General features: G+C 39.6%; 1 protein-coding gene across 1 annotated transcript in view; it reads left to right on the plus strand.

Annotated features, from left to right (window-relative positions):
- Window positions 1-25297, plus strand: part of LOC133632872 (clathrin heavy chain 1-like) — an 81467-nt gene that overhangs the window by 36500 nt on the left and 19670 nt on the right. Inside the window, exons 2-23 of the mRNA XM_062025645.1 lie at window positions 8483-8690; window positions 9140-9142; window positions 10015-10283; window positions 11367-11528; window positions 11692-11805; window positions 12704-12877; window positions 12973-13170; window positions 17390-17590; window positions 17688-17840; window positions 17981-18103; window positions 18883-19020; window positions 19089-19253; window positions 19361-19541; window positions 19634-19797; window positions 19883-20008; window positions 21641-21783; window positions 22533-22767; window positions 23337-23459; window positions 23774-23919; window positions 24011-24194; window positions 24902-25094; window positions 25167-25297. The exon at window positions 25167-25297 is cut by the window's right edge and continues 27 nt beyond it. Coding sequence (XP_061881629.1) covers window positions 8483-8690; window positions 9140-9142; window positions 10015-10283; window positions 11367-11528; window positions 11692-11805; window positions 12704-12877; window positions 12973-13170; window positions 17390-17590; window positions 17688-17840; window positions 17981-18103; window positions 18883-19020; window positions 19089-19253; window positions 19361-19541; window positions 19634-19797; window positions 19883-20008; window positions 21641-21783; window positions 22533-22767; window positions 23337-23459; window positions 23774-23919; window positions 24011-24194; window positions 24902-25094; window positions 25167-25297 — 3534 coding nt within the window. The remainder of the gene's footprint in view (window positions 1-8482; window positions 8691-9139; window positions 9143-10014; window positions 10284-11366; window positions 11529-11691; window positions 11806-12703; window positions 12878-12972; window positions 13171-17389; window positions 17591-17687; window positions 17841-17980; window positions 18104-18882; window positions 19021-19088; window positions 19254-19360; window positions 19542-19633; window positions 19798-19882; window positions 20009-21640; window positions 21784-22532; window positions 22768-23336; window positions 23460-23773; window positions 23920-24010; window positions 24195-24901; window positions 25095-25166) is intronic.

Raw genomic sequence — 25297 nt, forward strand, 5'->3', positions numbered from 1 at the left:
TCTTCTACATATAAAAAGTGCAACATTAAACAGTTTTAAGTCAACTCATCATGCTTAATTTATTACAGCATTTGGGAAGCCTGTAGTTGATTTTTATTATGTAAATGTTAAATTTGTATCAACATTTGATAGCAGGGACCCTGCCATTCAAAACTAGGCTGCTGCATTACTAATGATTAATGTAACTATAGCTGAAAAAATAGTACAATAGCAATAGGAGAGACTACACACACACGCACACACGCCCACACACTCCGCAAAATGAGCTAACGTTACGCTAAAAGCTAATTAGCCTTCACCTCAAGCCAGGACTGCGAGCGAGCTGAGCTGCACTTTAAGTTGCTAGAACGTCAACGGGCTCATAGTGATGTTACTAGTAGTTGACTGGGAGGTGTTTATTTTAATTTGGGGAGAGTACGCTGATGCTCACCTGCTAAACACCTATCTGCTCGACGCTGAAGCACTGACTACATGCGCTTTGAATACGCACTGCTGATTGGCTGTTACCGCTTTTTGTGTAACCAATCAGATGGTTGTGTGGGTGGGACAATGCTGGGTGCTGAGACAGAGGCAGAAGAAGCAAAGCAGCTTGTTAAGACTTTAGCTTAGAAACTCGTTCGGTACACCCCCGTACCAAACCGAAACCCCCGTACCCCATATCTCGATATGAAAAGGCCATATCGCGATACACGATATATATCTCGATATTTTGCCTTAGCCTTGAATGAACACTTGATACATATAATCACAGCAGTATGATGATTCTATGTGTCTACATTAAGACATTCTTGTTCATACTGCATTAATATATGCTCATTTTAAACTTTCATGCAGAGAGGGAAATCACAACTATGTCAATTTAGCAAAACTTATTTATTAAACAGTTATCAAGCAGTGGCACAAATGTTCATGTCATTTCCAAAACAGAAAGTGCAAGATTGTCAGAGACATTTTAAAACAAGCTATAAGTGCACTTTTGTGCATAATGACACACAAGATATTTCAATAAGTGTCACATAAAAATGAGCTGCATATCAAATAGTATATGTCCTATGGTGTTGATGTGGAAATCGTTGCTTCGGCATTTAGTTGGTGTGGCACCGAACGGAGATGTTGACATGATGTAAAGACATATTCCCGCTTGAAGCCAAACCACCGTCAGACGATGGACCCCGTGCTGTTTTTCTTGGGAATTAATTATTCCTCCATTTGTTACCAGATTCGCACCTTCTTTCTCTCGTATTACCACTCAAACCACACCGTTAGCTGTTAGCATCACAGCTAACATTACCATGTCGCTACCTGTCTGCTCGGCGGGAGCGTGTGACGTTGCTCACGTCACAGTACGTGACGTATGTAAGAAGGTGCGCTTGTTTTAAAGTCTCTGTAATCGATTAATCTGTCGATTATTCCTTCGATTAATCGATTAATAATCGGATAAAAGAGACAAACTACATTTCTATCCTTTCCAGTATTTTATTGAAAAAAACAGCATACTGGCACCATGTTGTGGACATTGGGGGTGCAGCATACAGCAATAATAACACAGAAATGTAACTCATCAGAACTGAATCAGATATTGTACACGTTTCTGTTGTGGATAATAAAGGATTCATTTCAGGCTGCCTCTGAATAATAGCATGAAATATTCCAGCGCGTTTAGTTATACTAAAGCGTCACTCAAATCTAAATATATTTATATAGCTTTATCGGCCCGGCTACATTGATCCATTATGAAACCAACCTGAGATATTTCTGTCCGTTACGTTTATTTCGAAATTGGTAACCGTGCATTTTCTCTCTCAAGACGGAGTCAAATGTGCCGGAGACACATTATCAGCCCCGCGTTGCAACAAAGGCATAACTTTAAAGTTACTCACAAAAAAGCTGAACTCATTAATGCCTGTTGCCTCTCTGGACTTAAAAAGTTACATACTGTGAGTTCTTCCCTTCATCCATGGCTCCAACATCTTTCTTCTTCAGGTGCTCCAGAAGCAATGTTGTACTTCCGTGCCATTTTGCAGGAAACGGTCTTCTTTGAAGTCTTTAAAGTGAAGTGTTCCCACACTTTTGACGACTTAGGTCGTACACTTTTCTCCATTGAAGCAATAACCTCAAGATGTTTCTCCGCTAAACTATCGGTAGTGTTTTCCTGCGCCATTTTTCGAATTTTTCCAGCAAAGGAGACGCCGTCGTCATGTGAGCTGCACATGACACATCATTGGCTAGCTTACGCCACCTCATGAGACGTAGCCTCAGCGCCGCCCTGGCGCTGTTTTGTACTGTTTTTGTACTTATTTTGATTATTGTTTCTCAGCTGTTTGTAAATGTTGCAGTTTATAAATAAAGGTTTATAAAACAAAAAAAAACAACAACAAAAAAATAACAAAAAAACCCAAAAAAAGCCTCCGCGCATGCGCATAGCATAGTTCCAACAAATCGATGACTAAATTAATCGCCAACTATTTTGGTAATCGATTTTAATCGATTTAATCGATTACCGTAATTTCCGGACTATAAGCCGCTACTTTTTCCCCTCGTTCTGGTCCCTGCGGCTTATACAATGGTGCGGCTTATTTACGGCCTGTTCTTCTCCGACACAGACGAAGAGGATTTCGGTGGTTTTAGTACGCAGGAGGAAGACGATGACACAATGATTAAAGACTGACTTTTCATATACCGGTAGGCTGGTTATTTTGATAACGTACAGGCGAGCACTTTGTATTACTTTGCACCGTTGTATTATTTGTACTCTGCACGAATGCTGTTCGCCATGTCAAAGATGTGAAAGTTTGATTGAATGATTGAAAGATTTATTGTTAATAAATGGGACACTTTGCGTTCCCAAACAGTCATCTCTGTCCCGACAATCCCCTCCGTGGTAGCAGGAACCCCTATATACTACGGTAATTACACATCAAAACCCTGCGGCTTATAGTCAGGTGCGGCTTATATATGGAGCAATCTGTATTTTCCCCTAAATTTAGCTGGTGCGGCTTATAGTCAGGTGCGGCTTATAGTCCGGAAATTACGGTAGTTGTTGCAGCCCTAATATATATATATTTTATTTTATTTTTTCGTTGTGTTTGTTTGTTTCATTCATTTGTATTTAATCTGCTCATTCTCCAAAGCTTCTTCATCAGGTCCCGTCAAAGTTATGTCATCCGTGCATTTGTTTTTGTGATTCTCATCACATGAATTTGGGATTGTTACCTAGTTCCAGCAGGTACATGAAAAGGGAAGGACCTGAAAAGGGAAGGTCCAACATGTGTGTGCATGTGCGAGGGTGTATCACTTGATGCGGTTTGTGGGTCACCTGCGACTGGAGGTTATAGCTGAGGTGGGATTTTTAGTGTGGAATGTTCTATTCAAGGAGGGTGGCGGGGGTGTTTCTTGTGTTGAGTCACTCACTCCACCCGAACTCCTTGGTTACCAAAGACCTGCTCTTACTGGAATTTAGCACTCTGGCTTCCTTTCTTTTCCGTGGTTCCATCTCAGTAGGATACTGTGCTGTATTTCGAGGCTAATCATACTCTTCTTGTCAACCAGTATCTTCACTGCCTCCCTCCCTCCTCCCACAAATAGTTCTGGCATTCCAATAGAGATGCAGCATATGGTTGTAATCCTCCCTCAGGTCTTGTCCTTGGCTTTTCAAGGAGCCTATCTCTTGTACATGTTGCACAATGACAGGCCTCAGTGCTATGATGGATATGATGGTTAAATCAGTGTTGTACAGTATACTAATGAAGAGGCTTTACATTTGTGGAATAATGAGCCTGTTTATTCAATGCTGATTCTGTTACTTAGTAGGGATGTAACCATATGAAAATTCCACATCTTGTTATTGTTACAAGGGATGTTACGATTAACTGTGTAATGATAAACCGTGGTGAAAAATCCCTATGATTAGAATTACCATTTTAAATTAAAATTATTGTATTACCGTGATTGATAACACTGATAGACTCTCAGACTGGGGACACTGCTCATTTACTGGAGAAGCAAGCTAGCGCTAGCTATCTCAAGTTCTATCATAATTACAAGATACATTAATCTCTTTCCCCATTAAAAATGACATTTCCCAATCTAAACTTATATAAACACAATACTGTCTGACTAGGATATTCAATTGTGTACATTAAACCTACAGGCTGTGCTCTCTTAGACAGAGCAATCGATCTATACTCAGGAATTTGACAACAGGAACTGAATTTCCGTGACGTCACATAAACCGGACGTGTTTCTGACGCACCCAACACATTATCAGTTATCATTAAAAGAATACTAACATTTTTAAAACGGAAGGAGATAAACATATTAAAGCACTGAAATAAACATGTTTAATAAGTACTTTTTGAGCACATTAAACAATAATGTGGCAATAATGCCCATGATAATTTTGGTAATCAATAAGTGTGAGAGGAAATTTTCATATAGTTACATCCCCAGTTGTTACCCAAATTATCACGAGTATCATTATCACAGTATTGTTGAATGTGCTCAAAAAGTACTTTACTTATACACACTGAAATCTTTCAACCAAGTTATAAATAAATGATAAATGGGTTATACTTGTATAGCGCTTTTCTACCTTCAAGGTACTCAAAGCGCTTTGACAGTATTTCCACATTCACCCATTCACACACACATTCACACACTGATGGTGGGAGCTGCCATGCAAGGCGCTAACCAGCACCCATCAGGAGCAAGGGTGAAGTGTCTTGCCCAAGGACACAACGGACGTGACTAAAATGGTAGAAGGTGGGGATTGAACCCCAGGAACCAGCAACCCTCCGATTGCTGGCACGGCCACTCTACCAACTTTGCCACGCCAAGAAATGAAATGAAATTTTTTAATTAATTTGTAAAGGTTTTTGAGTGAGTTTTTTAGGATCAAGGCAAACTACTGCGATTTATGTGACGTCATACAAGTTCACTTTCTGTTGTAGACACCCCTGTATGTGTCGACATCCCCAGTTGTTACCAAAATTATCACGAGTAACATTATTATGACAGTATTGTTGAATGTGCTCAAAAAGTACTTTACTTATACACACTGAAATCTTTCAACCAAGTTTAGTTTGTTTTTAAATAATGAAATGAATAGGCACACTGTTCTTTCTTAGCAGAATTTTAAACAGGTTTATCTTTTTTTAAATTAATTTGTAAATCTTTTTGATTGAGTTTTTTAGGATGAAGGCAAACTACTGCGATTTATGTGACGTCACACAAGTTCACTTTCTGTTGTAGACACCCCTGTATGTGTCGTATTCTTCCGAGAATGGATCAATCACTGTTTCAAGAGAGCACAGCCTGCATGTTCAATGTGCAGAGATTAATAACTTAGTTGCTCAGACAGTAATGTGTTTTATACAAGTTTAGATTGAGGTATGTAGTTTCTTAATAGGGAAAGATGTCAATGTATCTTGTATCCATATTAGCATTCAAGCTATTAAGTGAGCCACTGCTAGCTGGTCTATCGGTTTATCAAAGTGCGGTTATCAATAATGGTTTTTAGATTTTAATTTATAACTGTATAATTAATCGTCTGGAGCTTTACCGCGGTTCACCATCATACCGTTTATCGTTACATCCTTTTTGCCCTTTTGAAGAGGATTAAAGTTCAGCTACAATTCTGGCGACTTCCTCAAAGTTCCCATATTATAGTATTTTTCTACAATTTTAAATCAATTACGGAGGTTTCACAATAGTGTATTGTGTATTGGCCTTAAATCATCTCAGAGCATTCAATCGATCGCAACTGGAATGGTTTGTTTTAGGAGACGTTTCGCCTCTCATCTGAATAGGCTTCATCAGTTTGTGCTCATAGACTTAGATTGGTCAGACTAGAACTGACCAATCGATTGCATGCCCTGAAATGACAATGACCTGGATGAATGAGAACATTCATGGACATGGTTTTATATAATTTCACAAAGTTTATCCTGTTAAACTTGAAGTACCGGTAGGTTAGATATGATTATTAAATATGTTTAAAATCAAGAGTAAGATTACTAATTTAGGGTTAACGTTAAAGTGGGCCCCAGGAACCTCTGTAGTGAAAAAGTTGGGCCCCGATGTCAAAAAGGTTCAGAACATCTGGTCTAAATCATATTTATTGGATATGCTTTTGTCTCAATTCAATGTAAGTTAAAGTGAATACCTTCTTGTGGTTCCTCAAAGTTGTAATGGTGCCATCTTTTTTGTATGATTTTAGGAAGCTAATCCAGCTTTGTACTCATCCATATAGACCAGGGGTCGGCAACCTTTACCACTCAAAGAGCCATTTTGACCCGTTTCACAAAATAAAGAAAACAATGGGAGCCACAAAAGTCTTTTGATATTTAAAATGAAATAACACTGCATACGTTTTTTTTTGCTTTGTGCTATGTATAAACCAGGGGTCTCAGACACGCGGCCCGCACCTTAATATGAAAAGTTAATGTTAGTGCGGCCCCCAAGTTTTATCATAATGCCGCTTGACAGCGTCATACTTGCCAACCCTCCCAATTTTTCCGGGAGACTCCCGAATTTCAGAGCAGCTATTCTCTCGAATGTCTACTGATTTTCACCCAAACAACAATAATAAGGGCGTGCTATGATGGCACTGCCTTTAGCGCCCTCTACAACCTGTACTAATAGCTTGCCAGCCCAGCCCCATGTTGTATGAGGCTTCTGTAGACACTCATGAGTGACTGCAAGGCATACTTGTTCAAACACCATACAGGTCACACTGAGGGTGCCCGTTTAAACAACTTTAACACTCTTACTAATATGCGCCACACTGTGAACCCACACCAAACAAGAATGACAAACACATTTCGGGAGAACATCCGCACCGTAACACAACATAAACACAACAGAACAAATACCCAGAATCCCTTGTATTCCTAACTCTTCCGGGCTACATTATACAACCCCGCTACCACCAAACCCCCTCCGCAGTGTTGGGGGGGGCGGGGTTTGGTGTGACCATGCCGGCACGCAGATAGCATGGTGTAAAAGCGGACGCGACGACATGTTGTACCGACGTGAAAAGTAGTGATTCAAGGTAGTGCCATCACGGCACGCCCTCAATATTGTTGTCCGGGTGAAAATCGGAGAAAGTTTGCCCCGGGAGATTTCCGGGAGAGGCACTGAAATCCGGTAGCCTCCCGGAAATATCTGGGGTGGTCGGCAAGTATGCAGCTGAGCCGCATCAGAGTGATCAAAGAGCCGCATGCGACTCCGGAGCCGCGGGTTGCCGACCCCTAATATAGACAAAACAGTCCTGTGTAAAATGCTGTGGACAAATAAACATGCAAATATTTATTTTATAGACATCAGAGCAGGGGAAGGGCATGCAATGAGTTGGAATAATAGACAATGCTCCGGGCAGCACTCTCTGCACAGCTGAGGCGGAGGAGGCTGTCCAACAGCAGAAACTCTGATCTCCACGTAGTATGTTCGCCAATCTGTGAAGTGACTGTTAAAAAAAAAAAGGCAAAACACAGTGTTCAAAGGCATCCAAAACTCTGTGCAAGCTCACGCCTAAATGCATCAACCTTATGATTTCTTATGTTTAACAGGGGTGTCCAACATTTATAAGTGAGAAAAGTGGAAAGACATCATAATTCCCCTTTAAGGAGTCGGACAGTAGGACACTAACATTAGCAACACCAACATAGATATGGGAAGTATATTGCTAGCATTACAGTCACATTGAAGGTAGAAAAGCGCTATGCAAGTATAACCCATAACCCATTTTAACAACAGCATCATGCTGAATTAGCCTATACGCTAAGAAAATGTATTTGTAGAGCATCATGCTTTAAATTAAGATGCGTAGCAAAGCCTGCTTTATGCTCAAACCATTAGTCTCTGCTAGCCACTAGCTATCTAGCAACAGTTTTATGTAAAAGGGGGAGTGCTTGCCAACCTACCTATGAAAAAGTAGTTAACTAGATCATGAGAAAACAAATAATAATAATAAAAAACAAGTGCCATTAAAATGTTTATTTTTTACTAGTACTAATAAATACGTATTGGTAGTTAAGAAATGACTGTTATCTATAGCCGATGAGTTACAGGCCTCATACTACAGTAATATTACTTTGATTACGGTTTGTTTTGACATTGTATAGTCTCTTATGAGTCATTATTTCATTAATAAACAGTCTGATTTGAGTATTTGTTGATCATTTACTCATTTTCCCGGTCTGCATTGTCGCCAGCTACTAATGTTGGTAAGATTACTCTAAAGGTTAAAGGTTTTTTTGTATGCTAAAAAGATATTCAATCAACAAGCAAGCCAAAATATGTTAATACTGTGCCTGGTTATATTCTGAGTTAAAGTAAGGGGTTGATTGTGTAATGTGTATCTTTAAGCTGAAAAAGACACTTAAGTAAAATGTGTGTGCCTACATAGTCATTATCTTATTAGGACTTAGCACGATTATCAATCCAGGCACCAGAATAACAGAATTATGTTTTCCAACTCTAGCTGCAGAACCTGGGTGTCAACCCAGCCAACATTGGGTTCAGCTATCTGACCATGGAGTCAGACAAGTTTATCTGCATTAGAGAGAAAGTGGGCGAGCAGAACCAGGTGGTGATTGTGGACCTGTCCGACCCAACCAACCCCATCAGGAGACCTATCTCTGCTGACAGCGCCATCATGAACCCCACCAGCAAGGTCATTGCCTTGAAAGGTACGTGCCACATTTAATGTAGTCTGCTGCACTGCTGCCTAAAAATTGCGGCTTTAAACCAACAACAATATTTGTGTTTATCTATCCAGAATCATGATGTCTGTATGCTATTTATGTAGCTTTAGCCTGAACAGATTAATCTACTACAAATGCTGTGGGAAGGTCACAGTCATGTAGTGACTAATGTTCTAATGTCATTAGTGTCAAAAATGTATCAAGATTGACGCTAAGTGCACTCAGTTCTACCACCTGAATGTATAAAATGATTGTTAGAAATTGATTTTGTGCCACACAGTGCTCACACACAAGCACTAATCAAAATTATTTTCATCTCCCCAAGGGGATAATAAGTTCTTGTTTACCCACTCCCCTTCATCTGTTTTAGGTCTTTATCGTGACTGACCTTTTTTTTTTGCTCTTTCTCTCCCTGGCTTTTTTTCCTTATTCAGACGGTGAGTTGCTTGCTATCTGTCTGCCCGCCTGGCGCTCTGTGATGATGACAGTAAACTTGCCTCTCACATAAAAGCTTGCAAAATACCTGTCTCAAGTTCAGTGTTACGTTGGCTTCCAATCAATCAAAAGGGAGACCACTGTTTAGGAAATACACACACACACACACACACACACACACACACACACACTGGCTGCACATTGCCTCAACATAACTTGTTGACACTACCCTTTTACGAAAACTAACTTGTGTTAGCATGAACTGATGTGTGCTGCTAGAGTGAATGTGTGGCATCTAATCTTGGCAAACTTGGCAAACTGTCACTCCTCCAGCAATCACCTGAATCATGACCTCACTTGCATGGTAGGTAATTTTAGTTGAAATAGCATTTGTTGGATGCCACATTTATGCGTGGGGAATTTCTTTGTTTATTTTTTATTGACATTTTTTTTTTTAATTGGACACCACATTTAGATACCAAATATAGATTAAAGAGCTACAATGGTATATTACAGCACATTTAGACAGCACATAACAATAGTACTCATTTGAAATGCTCAAATCTTAGCTAATTGCAAAGATGTAGGAGTGTTTAGCCTCACTCGCTTTTCTTTCAGAACCATAATCCTAATGATTATGAACCGAGTTAGGTATTTGAATACATTATTACTCTATTCATCCATCTCCATGTTTTGAATCAAGGTTAGATATTTTAAACTGCCACATAATCTTCCTGTGAACAAGTAAAGGTATCACTTCATCAAAAGCTGATTGTTAAACATTGTTAAATATCACATTTTATTTTGCAGTTTAAATATATATGCTTGTGCTGCCTGCTTATTGACCTCATCTTTTTACTGCGCTGCCCCACAGCTGCTAAGACTCTGCAGATCTTTAACATAGAGATGAAGAGCAAGATGAAGGCTCACACAATGACTGAAGAGGTCATGTTCTGGAAGTGGATATCGGTAAATACCGTTGCCTTGGTGACGGACACGGCCGTCTATCATTGGAGCATGGAAGGGGATTCCCAACCAAGCAAAGTATTCGATCGGCACGCCAGTCTAACAGGATGTCAGATTATTAACTACAGAACTGACGAACAACAGAAGTGGCTGCTGTTGATAGGGATTTCTGCACAGGTAACTGTGTACTTGTTCATGACACAAAAATGTCCTGTATAACAAGTGGAATGTTTGTACAATCTGGGATTCCTTACCTATTTTCTGATAACACCCTTTCTCCTTTATTTAACTTAAAGGTGCTGTTTGCAACACTTACACAGATACCTGGAGGGCACCAACATTCCAACATATTTTACACAGTATATCTCGCCCTTTTATGGCTTCTAGTACGTAATGATGTAATTAGGTACGTACCCCGTAACTGCGTGGGTTCCCTCCGGGTACTCCGGCTTCCTCCCACCTCCAAAGACATGCACCTGGGGATAGGTTGATTGGCAACACTAAATTGGCCCTAGTGTGTGAATGTGAATGTGAGTGTGAATGTTGTCTGTCTATCTGTGTTGGCCCTGTGATGAGGTGGCGACTTGTCCAGGGTGTACCCCACCTTCCGCCCGATTGTAGCTGAGATAGGCTCCAGCGCCCCCCCGCGACCCCGAAGGGAATAAGCGGTAGAAAATGGATGGATGGATGGACATAACACATGCACGTGCATTAGCTTTGGGTGTTTTTAGCTATCAATAGCAATTTGGATAGTTAGTGTTAGCTGTCATTTGATGTATATTCTATCATAACAACAACGTGACTGCGAATTCTTTGTTGCTCCTTTTGGACGGCTTTTGTATGTGTGCATGCGCTTCCTGCGCGTATGTGTTGATGAGACCAGGTGAGTGACCGCCGTGAACGCTAATAATTTTATTCGGGCCGGTAAAAATTTATTACATAAACTTTGTAATTGTGAAAAATATAGGGCATTGTCAAATAAATTTGTTCTGTTAAACCATTAATGATAACATAAGCTAGCCGGTGGTGTTCTTGTTATATTTTTTGCTTTGTAAAATATTACTGTGAGGAAGTTGCAAACAGCACCTTTAAGCAGATATTAATTCAGTAAGTCTGACGGAATGGAAATACCAAATAAGCGACGGCATGGATGTCAAGCAGATACTATTTTATTTTTTCTCCCTGTTTGAAAGAGCAGGAAGAGGAGATTCAGCAATTTGCTATGCATTGTCTGATGCTTTTGTCTGCCTGTCCTTGTAGCAAAATCGTGTGGTTGGGGCAATGCAGCTGTATTCCGTGGAGAGAAAAGTGTCCCAGCCAATAGAAGGTCACACTGCTGCATTCGGAGAGTTTAAGGCAGAGGGGAACGGCAAACCGTCCACTCTCTTCTGCTTTGCTGTGCGCACACAAGCTGGAGGGAAGGTGAGGAGCTTTTGAACATTGCACAAGGATGTAATAAGTCTATAACAAACAATGGTTTTAACATCAAGAACACTATCACCATTATTTGGATGAAATCTTGTTTTCTTTCTTGTGGTTGTCTCCCTTTTGTGGTTGTATGATAATGTGTTGAAAATTCATCCAGCTGCACATTATTGAAGTTGGTCAGCCACCTGCAGGAAACCAGCCATTTGCTAAGAAAGCAGTGGATGTGTTTTTCCCCCCTGAGGCCCAGACAGATTTTCCTGTAGCTATGCAGGTATGTAGTCAAAGGCTTTTCCATTGCACAGTGCCACCTTGGGCAAGCTCTACTGTTGTTTATTCGAGCGGAGTCTGGGGGCAGCAGGAAAACAGACCGCTGCAACAAATTTGAGACCGTGAAGCAGGGGTCGCCAACCCGTCAATCACGATTGATTAGTCGATATTTTCGACTCTACTGTTATAATATTAGAAAAAAAATATTGTACTGATATGACATCAATGCCACCCCACCTGGAGGTGGCCAAACAGACCCGCCAAGGAGCACATATTTTAACTCCTGAACACGCTCGCACTCCTTGCCTGTCTTCGGCCTCACATCCCGCCCAGCTCAACACAGCGGCCCCATCCCCGAGCGTGGCCCCACAACTCGTCTAGTAAACACACATTGCATGACAAGCATACCTAAAAAAAATCATCGAGCTGCAGTAATATATTAAAGACTGAAATATACTCTTTGAGATATATACATATATATATATATACTGTATGTATGTATATACTGTATATATGTATGTATATATATGTGTGTGTGTGTGTGTATATATATATATATATATATATATATATATATATATATATATATATATATATATATATATATATATATTACCTATTTGGCACAGTGGTAGATATTGCCTTAGTTCATGCCTGAGACCAGGGATTTCAAACTCGAAAAGGTTGGCGACCCCTTCTGTAGAATATAATATTACTAACTTGACCTCACCACTATGGCTCTGTTTGGTATGCTTGAAACTATTGGCTACTCAAAGTACCTGGTAGTACCTGATTTTGCCAATGGAAAAGTATCCATATGAAGTAGAGTTGTGCTATGAAGTTGAAAAGGGATTTAAGGTCTTCTTTAGTATTCAATAGTCTCCCTTTTGTTTTCTCCTCAGATTGGAAGTAAACATGGTGTGATATATTTAATCACCAAGTACGGTTACATTCACCTGTACGACCTAGAGTCAGGAGTGTGCATCTACATGAATAGAATCAGCGCTGAAACCATTTTTGTCACATCGCCTCATGAAGCCAACTCGGGAATTATCGGTGTCAACAAGAAGGGACAAGTGAGAAAATATATCATGGCCATAACAAAATGTATCATCTTAAAAACACATTTGATCATCCTTCTTAGACCTGCGTTTGTGGTATGTCCATTTAGGTATTGTCAGTATGTGTTGAAGAAGACAATATTGTCAACTACGCCACCAACGTCCTCCAGAATCCCGACCTGGCCTTACGAATGGCTGTGAGATCCAACCTTGCTGGTGCTGAGGAGCTTTTTGCCAGGAAGTTCAACACATTGTTTGCCCAGGGAAGTTATTCTGAGGCAGCAAAGGTAGCTGCGTCTGCACCAAAGGTTAGTGTAAATGTTACAAAAAAAATGTATGCTTATATGGTGGAACCTCCAAATCCGTAAAATATTTGTAGGCCTCTCAAAGATTAGTTCCTCCGTTGTGTTTTCAATTTGTTTTAATTAATATGTTACAAACACGAAAGGTTATACAGTACTACTGATGATAAAGAGGAAAAATGTGATGATTACCATAGAATCGTACAGGCCAGAGTGCAATTTGGCCAAAGCGACCCTTTTCTTTATCGTTTTCTGCTGGCTATGTCTTCCCGCTTGTGACTCAATATCAACTGGACTGCATCTGTTTTTTCTTCGGGATGGACCCAGTGTCACACAGCACGTGTGCTCGTTAATCGTGCATAAGTGTGTGAATGGGTAAATGTGGAAATACTGTCAAAGCGCTTTGAGTACCTTGAAGGTAGAAAAGCGCTATACAAGTATAACCCATTTATCATTTATCATTTATAAAAAAAAGTCCCGCTAAAGGAAACTTGTGTTAACTCATTATTGCATTAACTTTAACAGCCTTAGTTAATATGAAATAAATCATCTCCAGTTTAAATCTCCCAAAGGTTAATTAATATTTACATTTATATGACAAGTCACGGTCCACTTCCTAAGCACTGTACCTATATCACCAGCTGGTAACGTAATGATAAATAGTGGTAAAATTGCCAAAGATGACTTTTGCCGTTTAAAATTGTCATTATTGTAAAAGCATGATTGACTACTGCACATTGAAAAACTCATGATGATATTGCGCATTTCCTGAAGAAAGAAAGCGGTTGCGTGCCAATCGCTGGCGAGCCAAAATGCTAACATGAATACAAGACACATTAACATCTTCCCAATTACAAACGTCATGCCCCATCTAAACTTGTATAAACACATTAGTCTGTGAACAACTCAGCTATTCAATTATGCACGTAGAACCTTTCTTCGGACACAGTGGTAGGTCCGTGTATGGACGTGTCTAGAACAGGAAGTGAACCCACATTGCACGTGAAGTCACATAAACCAGAAGTGAAACATGCAAACCCCCATTTTGCTTTTATTATTAAGAAACACTCTAAAATCTTTACAAATTAAAACGGAAGAAGATAAACATATTTAAACACTCTAATAACATAATGTCTCTTAACAAGCCAGATTATTTATTTATATAAAAAAGCTTGGTTAAAAGATTGCAGCTTGTGTATATAGGGCTGCAACAATTCATCGATTAATTTGATTAAATCGATTAAAGAAAATAATCCATTTGTATTTTGTTGCTTCAATTATTCGTTTAATAAACGGTGCATCAACAAAGTATTGAGCATTGAGTTAATACTTATGTACAAGTGATTTTTTAGTTTTAAATTTGCAAAATTAAAGAAACAAAACCTTTTCACATTGTCATGGGGTATTGTCTGTAGAATTCTGAGGGCTAAAATTAATTTATTCCATTTTGTAATAAGGCTGTAACATAACAGAATGTGGAAAAAGTGAGGTGCTGTGAAAGCTTTCTAGATGTACTGTATTGGTGATGTAGCTCGCACTGCAGGTGATGTGGCCTGTGTGTCTCTGTCTGTGTGTGTGTGTGCGTGCCGATAGAGGGGAAAAAAGGGCATAGAGGAAACAAAAGACCTGGGGCCGTATTTATCAAGCTTCTTAGAGTGCCATTTTACACTTAAGTCCTGAAAATTTGCGAAATTTAGTCCTACTCTCAAACTTAAGAATAAAAGCTTTTTATCAACGTTCTTAAGTCTAAGAATCACTCCTACTCTCCACGATATTTAAGAGACCTTCAGAGGTGTCTTAAGTGGTTAGGAGTTGCCAGCAGGGGATGGTACTGAGGCGAGAGACGTGCGTGAACGTTCATCTTTGTTTGATAACGAGCAGCTGATCAAACGGTATCGTTTAGACAGAGCAGGTATTTGTCACAGATTTAATAATTTTCGATTCCTTGTTGATTTCTGCATGTGGCTGCAGTGGACTAGTATATATAGAGCCACCCACACCAGTTTCAAATTAGTTGCCTAATTAATGAATTGGAAAGAAAATTTTATGAGAGTAGTGTATGTGTGTGGCACACACATACGCTAGGTTACAGCATGTGAGGTGAGTGATGTCAGTGAGAGTGTGGGCGAGAGAAGAGAGGGAGCGGTATTGTGAGTGCGAGCGGGGACTAGTTTGTTTTGTGTTGGATTGGCTGTGTGCAAGCAATCAATAAAGCAAGATTTGCAACTAATCGCCGGACTCATCATTCACTCTAAAGTTGTCCGCTGTGGAGACCCACTGCCGGGTAAAGTGAAGGGTGTTGCCCCGAGCATACATCCTGGAGAAGTGTCTCCCCTGCCTCTGTTACGGTCTGGGAGCAGGAAGCAGGAAAGGTGCAACAAAAAGGAAACATTTATTTTTGATTCATTGCCAATATTGTTTGTTTGTTTTGTATTATTTTGTAGTTTATTGTCAAAATATACACTCCCATTGTCCACTTAAATATTTCTAAGATATTTCTTTATTCTTAGACAAGGGATTCCCTTCCGTGATTGGTCATTTCTATGGACACAGAAATTACGTCACCTAAAATTCCGTTTACGGCACATAGTAATGTCGTAATTCAGCTCTGAGTGTGACACTAAAGATTCAGTCCTACACTTCGCTGAAAGTGTGAGTAAGACGCTTGATAACTAACTTTTAAGTGCAGCTTTCAGCGAAGAATTTATTTACTCTTAAGTCAACTCTTAGCAGACTTCTTAGGAGTAATTCTAAGAAGCTTGATAAGTACGGCCCCTGCTTTGTGAACATTTAAAACGGAAAAACCGATATAGTGGTAAAATGTTTGCACTGTCAAACGGAGCTGGCTTTTCTCAATTGCACTACATCGATGATGCAGCACATTGAAAAAAAGCACTTTGTATATGCCGTATTTTTCGGACTATAGGTCGCAGTTTTTTTCATTTCTGGATGCGACTTATACTCAGGAGCGACTTATGTGTGAAATTATTAACACATTACCGTAAAATATCAAATAATATTATTTAGCTCAGTCAAATAAGAGACTAGACATATAAGATTTCATCGGATTTAGCGATTAGGAGTGACAGATTGTTTGGTAAACATATAGCATGTTCTATATGTTATAGTTATTTGAATGACTCTTACCATAATATGTTACGTTAACATACCAGGCACGTTCTCAGTTGGTTATTTATGCGTCATATAACGTACACTTATTCAGCCTGTTGTTCACTATTCTTTATTTATTTTAAATTGCCTTTCAAATGTCTATTCTTGGTGTTGGGTTTTATCAAATAAATTTCCTCCAAAAATGCGACTTATATATGTTTTTTTCCTTCTTTATTATGCATTTTCGGCCGGTGCGACTTATAGTCCGAAAAATACGGTACATGTAGTGGCATGTGGGCATCTGCAGTTTGTATGCTAATGCTATCAAGTTGTTTGTGCAAAATTAAACACGACTCCTCCGATTATTAACCTTTTTCAAATGTTTATATGTTAAAAAGATTGTCACTCAACTTATCATACTTTTATTATAGTCTTTTTTAATTTTTTAATTTTTTATTACGTTGTTCATCTGGCTACACTGTTTTATTTTTACTATTTTGAAGTTGTTCATTTTTAATATAAGTAATATGCCAATGTAAATGTGCAATTTCAATGTTATACTGCCTACATTTTGTTTGTAATTTTATTTTCAATTATATTTCTAAAAATCGCATAAAGGCTATATAACGTGCTTTATTCGATTTCTGGATTAATGGAACACATTCATCGATAGATTACTTGACTGCTAAAATAATCGATAGGTGCAGCTCGATGTCCCTTAAGTACTTTTTCAGCACATTTAATAATACCATGATAATAATAACTGTGAACTGGAATATTACATTTTCATATTGTTAAATCCCTACTGTCATCAAATGTTAATTTATTTTTACATCTTAATGGTGGTTGAAAATGTTACATAATTCAACTTTGCCTGTGCACTCAAAACAACTTGTATAATGACGACAGTTTGACCCTGCAACAGAAACAACAAAAAGTTAGATATTTTTTAAATATTGTGTAGGACCTTAGATGTGCCATTGTATATACTATGCTTGTGTTTGATTTTCAGTTAGCATTTTTGTGGTGTGTGTTTGATTGATTTATTATGTATTGTTTTCTTCCTGGTGTTTTTTCTTTTCACAAAACACCCATTTGATTCCATTTTTCTCAGGGTGTTTTGCGGACAGCAGAGACCATTCGTAAATTCCAGAGTGTGCCAGCCCAACCAGGTCAGGCTTCTCCACTGTTGCAGTACTTTGGTATATTGTTGGACCAGGGTCAGCTCAACACATTTGAGTCGTTGGAGCTGTGCAGGCCTGTCCTGCAGCAGGGCCGCAAGCAACTCCTGGAGAAGTGGTTGAAGGAGGACAAGGTAAGACTGGACATACAGAAGGGTCCTTATCTTTCCACGAGCACATCATTACATATTTATATGTCATTTAAATGTTTTTGCTATTTATGTGTTGCAGCTGGAGTGCTCAGAGGAGTTAGGAGATCTAGTAAAAGCATGTGACCCAACCCTTGCGCTTAGTGTGTACCTCAGAGCTAATGTCCCCAACAAGGTCATTCAGTGCTTTGCTGAGACAGGCCAATTCCAGAAGATAGTCCTGTATGCCAAAAAGGTAACCCCAACCAATGCATACACCTATTGTGTATTACTGTAAGTACATAGGATCCAGTAATTCAGTGGAATTACTTTTGAATCCTCTCAGCATATCTGCATTTTTCATGTTTTACTTGAAAGTCCTCTACACTTCCGTAGGTTGGTTACACCCCTGATTGGGTGTTTTTGCTGAGGAATGTGATGCGTGTCAATCCGGACCAGGGACTGCAATTTGCCCAGATGCTGGTCCAGGACGAAGAACCGCTGGCCAACATCAACCAGGTGAACATGTCATCTCATACAAATACTCCTTCGCGCTGTGTTTGAAACACATCTGCACATACCCTCAAACACAAAGTAGCCAATGTGGGAGCTTCCGTCTGTTGTTATTCCAGATGTGCCAGCAATGCCAAGAATTCACTGAGTCTGTAACCCTCTCCTCCTTTTTCAAGCCACACCATCTCTTTGCTTAGCTCCAGATTCTCTCAGTTAATAGATTTATTGTGCAAAGCAAGCCCCCTAGCCACATTTCAAGCCGGTGGACTTAGTTAGGAATCCGTGTCGGTTTCAAGACTTGGAAGTTTAACACTCAATATTCATTTCCTGCCTTGTTGTGTTAGAAGTAATGGTCATTGTCACACACAAGATGCTTGGACTGATTGCGGGTTGATGTGTGTAAGTACACACAGTTGTGCTTTACTAGGTTCTGCACAGGCTATTGTTACGACTCTGATGCAGAAATTACCTGCCTTTGCTGCATGCGCAAATCATCTTAGGAAAGTTGTTAATTGCTATATGTCAGTGGGTTTGTATTTGTGTTTATGGCACAAATACAGGCACTAATGAGAGCACCAGTATATTTGGTGTTAGCAATATTTTTAGTTTAGAAGTCAGTTTAAAATGTGAATTACCGCCAATGTACAATGTAAGCATGTGTCAGGACTAACGTGGGCAGTGTGCTACTCTTAAAATTGTACAAATTCACAAAACCTTTTCAGTGAGAGAATCTCAAATGAGGTAACTAACTGTGCCCCCTGTTTTTTGTTTACTGTTGCTTGTAGATTGTAGATGTTTTCATGGAAGGCAACCAGATCCAGCTATGCACATCTTTCCTGTTGGATGCTCTAAAGAACAACCGCCCAGCTGAAGGCCACTTACAGACACGCCTGCTTGAGATGAACCTTATACATGCGCCGCAGGTTACCATCCTAACTCCGATATGACAGCCTTATCCATCATTTGCTTTAACCATGCAAAAACATTTTAGGTAGCAGATGCTATCTTGGGGAACCAGATGTTCACACACTACGACCATGGCCACGTTGCTCAGCTGTGCGAAAAAGCTGGCCTTCTGCAGAGAGCTCTGGAACACTACACTGACCCTTATGATATCAAACGAGCTGTGGTGCACACGCATCTTCTCAACCCTGAGGTACTCCCAGAGAAGGATAGTTTTTGATTCATGGACACTTTTTTAGATGCTGGGTGAAACCTAAAGGGTTTACCTTTCACCTTGTTTCCCACTGATTTTGCTGACAGTGGCTGGTGAACTTCTTTGGCTCTCTGTCGGTGAACGACTCCTTGGAGTGTTTGAGAGCCATGCTATCGGCCAACATTCGGCAGAACCTGCAGCTTTGTGTGCAAGTGGCGTCCAAGTATCACGAGCAGCTGGGGACTCAGGCCCTCATGGAGCTCTTTGAGTCCTTCAAGAGTTATGAGGGTAGGTTCACAGTTCATATTGTGTGTGGGAATCTGTGCTAATTGCCAGAGCTGACGTATGTCATTCCACCCTCTGTTCTGTTTCTATTTAAGGCTTGTTTTACTTCCTTGGCTCGATTGTGAATTTCAGCCAAGAACCCGACGTTCACTTCAAGTACATCCAGTCAGCCTGCAAGACAGGACAAATCAAAGAAGTGGAGAGAATCTGCAGAGAGAGCAACTGTTATGACCCAGAGAGGGTTAAGAATTTTCTCAAGGTAAAACGTTTCTCATTATTTTCCATTCTTATTAAATGATAAATGTTTCATACTCTAACCAACACAATGTGCCTCCCCTTATTAGGAAGCCAAGCTGACAGACCAGCTTCCTCTTATTATTGTGTGTGACCGCTTTGACTTTGTCCACGACTTGGTGCTCTACCTCTATCGCAACAGTCTGCAAAAATACATCGAAATCTACGTACAGAAAGTAAGTGACAGTCGACTATTTCACAATTTTTTGACTGTTTGTGATCACCAAAATATTTTTATATGTATGTCTTAAATGATTTATATATCATTTATCCACATTTTTATAAAGTTTATCCTCATTAGCATCACAGCTAAGTTGTAGCTTATCCCAGCTAACAGAAGAGGGGGTACACACTTCAACAGGTAAACCCTAGACTGGTTGAGGATTTATACAATTAGACTAAAAACATAAAATATTGAAGTTTTTTCCTCATAGATTTAACGTCAAAATGTTTTTTGAGCAAATAATTTTCTGGAATTTTTGGTACGTTTCCAGTAGCAGAAATAACCGTACAATGTCCCTTTGGTTGTCTACAACGATGCTTTCTAGGTAAAGGGAACCTATGATGTTTTGCCTCTTTTCTGACTTACAGTATGTTGTTAAAATGTTGGATACTCGAGATAAACAATGCTAAAGCGTTGAATCATTGCACGCAGATTTGAATGCCTCTGAACACTGTGTTTTGTCTTTTTTGACAAATGTACTAAAGTGAGCATTTCTAGTTCATGCTCCCTGCCTGGCCCATCCTTTCTGCTAATCTCTACTGCCGATGCCTGAAGCCTCCGGTGTTAATTATTCTCGTTTCATGCTTTCCTGCTTGCCCTGATGTCGGTAAAATACTGTAAATACTTCAGTGTTTATTTGTCTACAACATTTTAAACATGGACCAGTAAGTACAATTTGGATTAGTTGATAAAATACTCTAAAAAGACAGCAACATTTCAACATTTCATATTGGTTTGCGGAAACACGAAAGAATGTAGGATAAAGTATTATTTTCATCTCATCGTGGCATGTGCACAATATCATCAACGTGCGACATGCAGTGAGATAAATGCTGGCTGTTTTTATGAAGCTTTATTGTTCCGAGAGTGGGCAAGTGTACTTAATGTTGTGACTGGCAAATGTATATATTGTTTATATGTTTATTTTTGACAGTGACTGAAAAAAAATAGTGGAGATATTTGTCTTCAAGATATAAATTTAACAGTGTGCATTTTGAAAAGTTAAATTCCAATACTTTTAAAGAGGGTAGGGTTTCATTTGCAATTTAGATAAGCTTCCATACACGAACCGTTTGCAGACAGACTCAAAAAAAGGGTTGTAAATGTGACTGTGGAGCAAAATTTAAGAAAAAATAACACCAAAGAATATCGAATACATGGTATCTAGACCACAAAGAAGTATGTTAAATGTAAATTACAATCATCATAGGTTAAATTATCAGTCAATTATTTCAGTAGTAGAGGAGTTTTCTGCCTTTCATGTAGGTTTTGCGTGGCTCGGGTGGTAGAGCGACCATGCCTGCAACTTGAGGGTTCCAGATTTGATCCAAGCTTCCGCCATCACTAGTCACGTCTGTTGTGTCCTTGGGAAAGACACTTCACCCTTGCTCCTGATGGGTCGTGGTTAGGGCCTTGCATGGCAGCTCCTGCCATCAGTATGTGAATGTGTGTATGAATGGGTGAATGTGGAAAGAGTGTCAAAGCGCTTTGAGTACCTTGAAGGTAGAAAAGCGCTATACAAGTCTAATCTATTGACCATTTACCATATAAACCAAGATTAAAACTTTCCAAAAACCTTTTTCAGGTTAATCCCAGTCGATTGCCAGTAGTAATAGGAGGCCTGCTGGATGTGGACTGTGCAGAGGATGTCATTAAGAACTTGATAATGGTGGTCAGAGGGCAGTTTTCCACTGATGAGCTTGTAGGGGAAGTGGAGAAGAGAAACAGGTAAGAAGCTGCCTTTAATTCAGGGTTGCAATCTTTTCCCACTGAGTGCTACATACGGACAAACTTAGTGATGTGGGAGCCATCGTGAGTTTTTGCATTTAAGATGCTAAAACCAATCCATGCTATTTGAAGAAAACATTGACACACCTTAACTTGTTATAACATGTTGGTGACTAAGCAAATTATTGTGCAGTGGTTATGAGTTTTCGTACGTACCACTGTTCGAAAGGTGTGTTAAAAAAAGTGTTATAAGTATATCATATATACCGGTAAATTTACAACGCTTTAAATTCTCGCAGCCTCCTGTTTTCAACGAAAATGTTGGCTAAAAGTTTTGTTTCATCAACATACTGCCTAGCATTGCACATAGGGTGCCTAAACAAAGTTGACACCCGTTGGTGACTCAGTCTTGACCTTATAATTAACACACACAAACTGATTTCGTAATGTCTTATTTACAAACCATGCCTGTGTTAGTGTCTCAATAGCGTTGGATAGCTCTTTTTGACAAAGCAGCTCATTTTGACATAACATCGCCTCTCAACCCCTTTCCTCAGAAGTAATTTTCCCCAGCCCCTCTATAATATCATAACTGGTTGACGCTATAGTTTTATGCTAACGCGGTGACAAATATTCTCAATAAAATGTGTTTAATCTAGGGGCGTAACTATGAATTTTATAACTGAAAAATGAAATAATAAAAACTCAAACCAACAAGATCATGGATTATATTTTTATTTGCTATACAGGTTAAAACTTCTATTGCCATGGTTAGAGTCACGAATACATGAGGGCTGCGAGGAACCGGCCACCCACAATGCTCTGGCCAAGATTTACATTGACAGCAACAACACGCCTGAACGCTTTCTGAAAGAAAACCCGTTCTACGACAGCGCCGTGGTTGGACGCTACTGCGAAAAGAGGGACCCTCACCTGGCCTGTGTGGCTTATGAAAGAGGCCATTGTGACATGGACCTCATCAAGGTAAGAACTTGGAGTAACACTGCAGTCCATATACTTTACAGTATTTCATAACGTTGAGTTCACCCCTCACATTTTAGCAACCATTTACCGTATTTACAGTACCTCTTTAACAAGACCCTTGTCATCTTGGAGGTATGTTTTTAATCGTTACCATGTTGGAAAACTGCCATGTGGCCCAGTTTCCCAAGGGAGAGGATCATGCTCTGCTTCACAGTGCCACAATGCATGTTGGAATTCATGTGTCCTCCAATAAACCTCAGCTCCGCAGTGCTAGCTGCACTCATGCAGCCCCACTGTAGACACAAAGCAATTATCTGGGTACCCACTGGTGTTGCCTGCTATTTAGGCATTCATGGCTGTGTTGTTTTTTTCAGTGGATCGTAAATTATACTGCTTTACAAGCTGTACACTGACTACACTAATATCCAAGTTTGTTTTCTTAAGTATTGTCTTTTAAGAAGATATTCTAAAATAATATTGCTTTTAATACTTTTGTGAGATACTTTAAATTAGAAAGAGAAAACATTGTGCTTTATCGTTTATACATCTAGACACTTTTGTTTTTCTAGGTGTGCAACGAGAACTCGTTATTCAAGAGTGAGGCTCGTTATTTGGTACGGCGGAGAGACCCCGAACTTTGGGCTAATGTGTTAGAAGAAAACAACCCCTACAAGAGGCAACTCATCGATCAGGTCAGTCTGCTTGGCGGCATTGCTTAGTGGATAGAATGGCCATCTTACAGCCGGAGGGTTACTGGTTCCAGCTCATGTCAAGGTGTCCCCAAGCAAGACACTGAATCCCTGCATTGCAGCTTTGCCATCAGTGTGTGAATGTGTGTGTCAATGGGTGAATGGGATGTATAATGCAAAGCGCTTTGCATATTATTCCGGGAATAGCAAAGTGCTATATAAATACATTTACCATTTTGCTTCAAGTGGTTCATGGTTTTTCATTAATTACACTTAATTATATACACTAGTTTGTTCATTGCTTTTGTCTCTTTCAGGTGGTACAAACTGCTTTGTCAGAGACCCAAGACCCAGAGGAGGTATCGGTCACAGTCAAGGCATTCATGACTGCCGACCTGCCCAACGAGCTGATTGAACTGCTGGAGAAGATTGTGCTTGATAGCTCTGTTTTCAGTGAACATAGGTTCAAACGACTTTACTTTCACATTTTAATAATTTACCCAAAATGTAGAATTTGTTCAATAATCCTTTTTCGTCGTGTGACTCATTCTCCAGAACCTTCAAAACCTTCTAATTTTGACCGCCATCAAGGCGGACCGCACTCGCGTGATGGAGTACGTCAATAGACTTGACAACTACGATGCCCCCGACATTGCTAATATTGCTATCAGCAATGAACTCTTTGAGGAGGCATTTGCCATTTTCAAGAAGTTTGACGTGAACACGTCAGCCGTACAGGTATTTGGATTTTGTTTTGATAAAAGTCTCTTTGAAAACCTTTATTGTGCATTTTTAATTGAAACAAAACTTTGTACTAATATCATAGCATGTCACAGCACCTGCTCATACAATACAAAAGGTAACATTGGTGCCAAATATAATAAAGGTAGCATTTTGACCCCTTGTTTCAGCACAGCTTTATTGTAGTGGCCTTTACTGCAAATTAGTTTAACCATCTGTCTTCTCACAACGATGCCAAATACACTAAAGCTTGCATTCCAGACTGCTGCCCGGATACAGAAAATGGCCCACTTAAAGCTTTTTAGGTGCAACCTTTAAGTGTTTTGGTAGAAAGTAGACAAAAAAAACGTGACAAACGCAATGAATGTCTTTAGAACTGTGTTGTGAATATAACGGAAACGAGTCGATATAACTTTGGGCTTCATTTACCAGCACTTCTTTTACATTTCACCAAATAACAAAATTTTTAGTAGCAACATCTACATATCTAGTATAATTAATACATACAGATATATATGGTTTTTCATCTTACAACAGGTGGGAGTTTTGAATTGGTGTTTTAGTTATTTTTTTACTTGGTGGGAAAATGTCATTCTCCCAATTCTCCGGAATGCAGCATTAATTGTGCAAGCCACTCTTGGTGTAAATTATGTGATACGTTGAAAATGTAACCTAAATATTTACTGTCACCTGCTCTCGTTTAGGTTTTAATAGAACACATAAGCAACCTGGATCGAGCCTATGAGTTTGCAGAGCGCTGCAATGAGGCTGCAGTGTGGAGCCAATTAGCTCGGGCCCAGCTGCAAAGAAATCTGGTTAAAGAGGCCATTGACTCATACATTAAAGCAGTGGACCCCTCAGCCTACATGGAGGTTGTTAATGCTGCCAGCAAGAACGGTAAGCCTTTTTTGGGGCTTCTCTTCAGTTTTTAACCACACTGGTATTTATATTTGAGGTGCTGTCTTGCAGATAACTGGGAAGATTTGGTGAAATTCCTGCAGATGGCTCGTAAGAAAGCACGGGAATCCTACGTGGAGACAGAGCTGCTCTTTGCTTTGGCTAAAACAAATCGTCTGGCTGAGCTGGAAGAGTTTGTCAGC

Source organism: Entelurus aequoreus, linkage group LG17 (assembly GCF_033978785.1).
Source record: "Entelurus aequoreus isolate RoL-2023_Sb linkage group LG17, RoL_Eaeq_v1.1, whole genome shotgun sequence".
Taxonomy (NCBI): Eukaryota; Metazoa; Chordata; class Actinopteri; order Syngnathiformes; family Syngnathidae; genus Entelurus; species Entelurus aequoreus.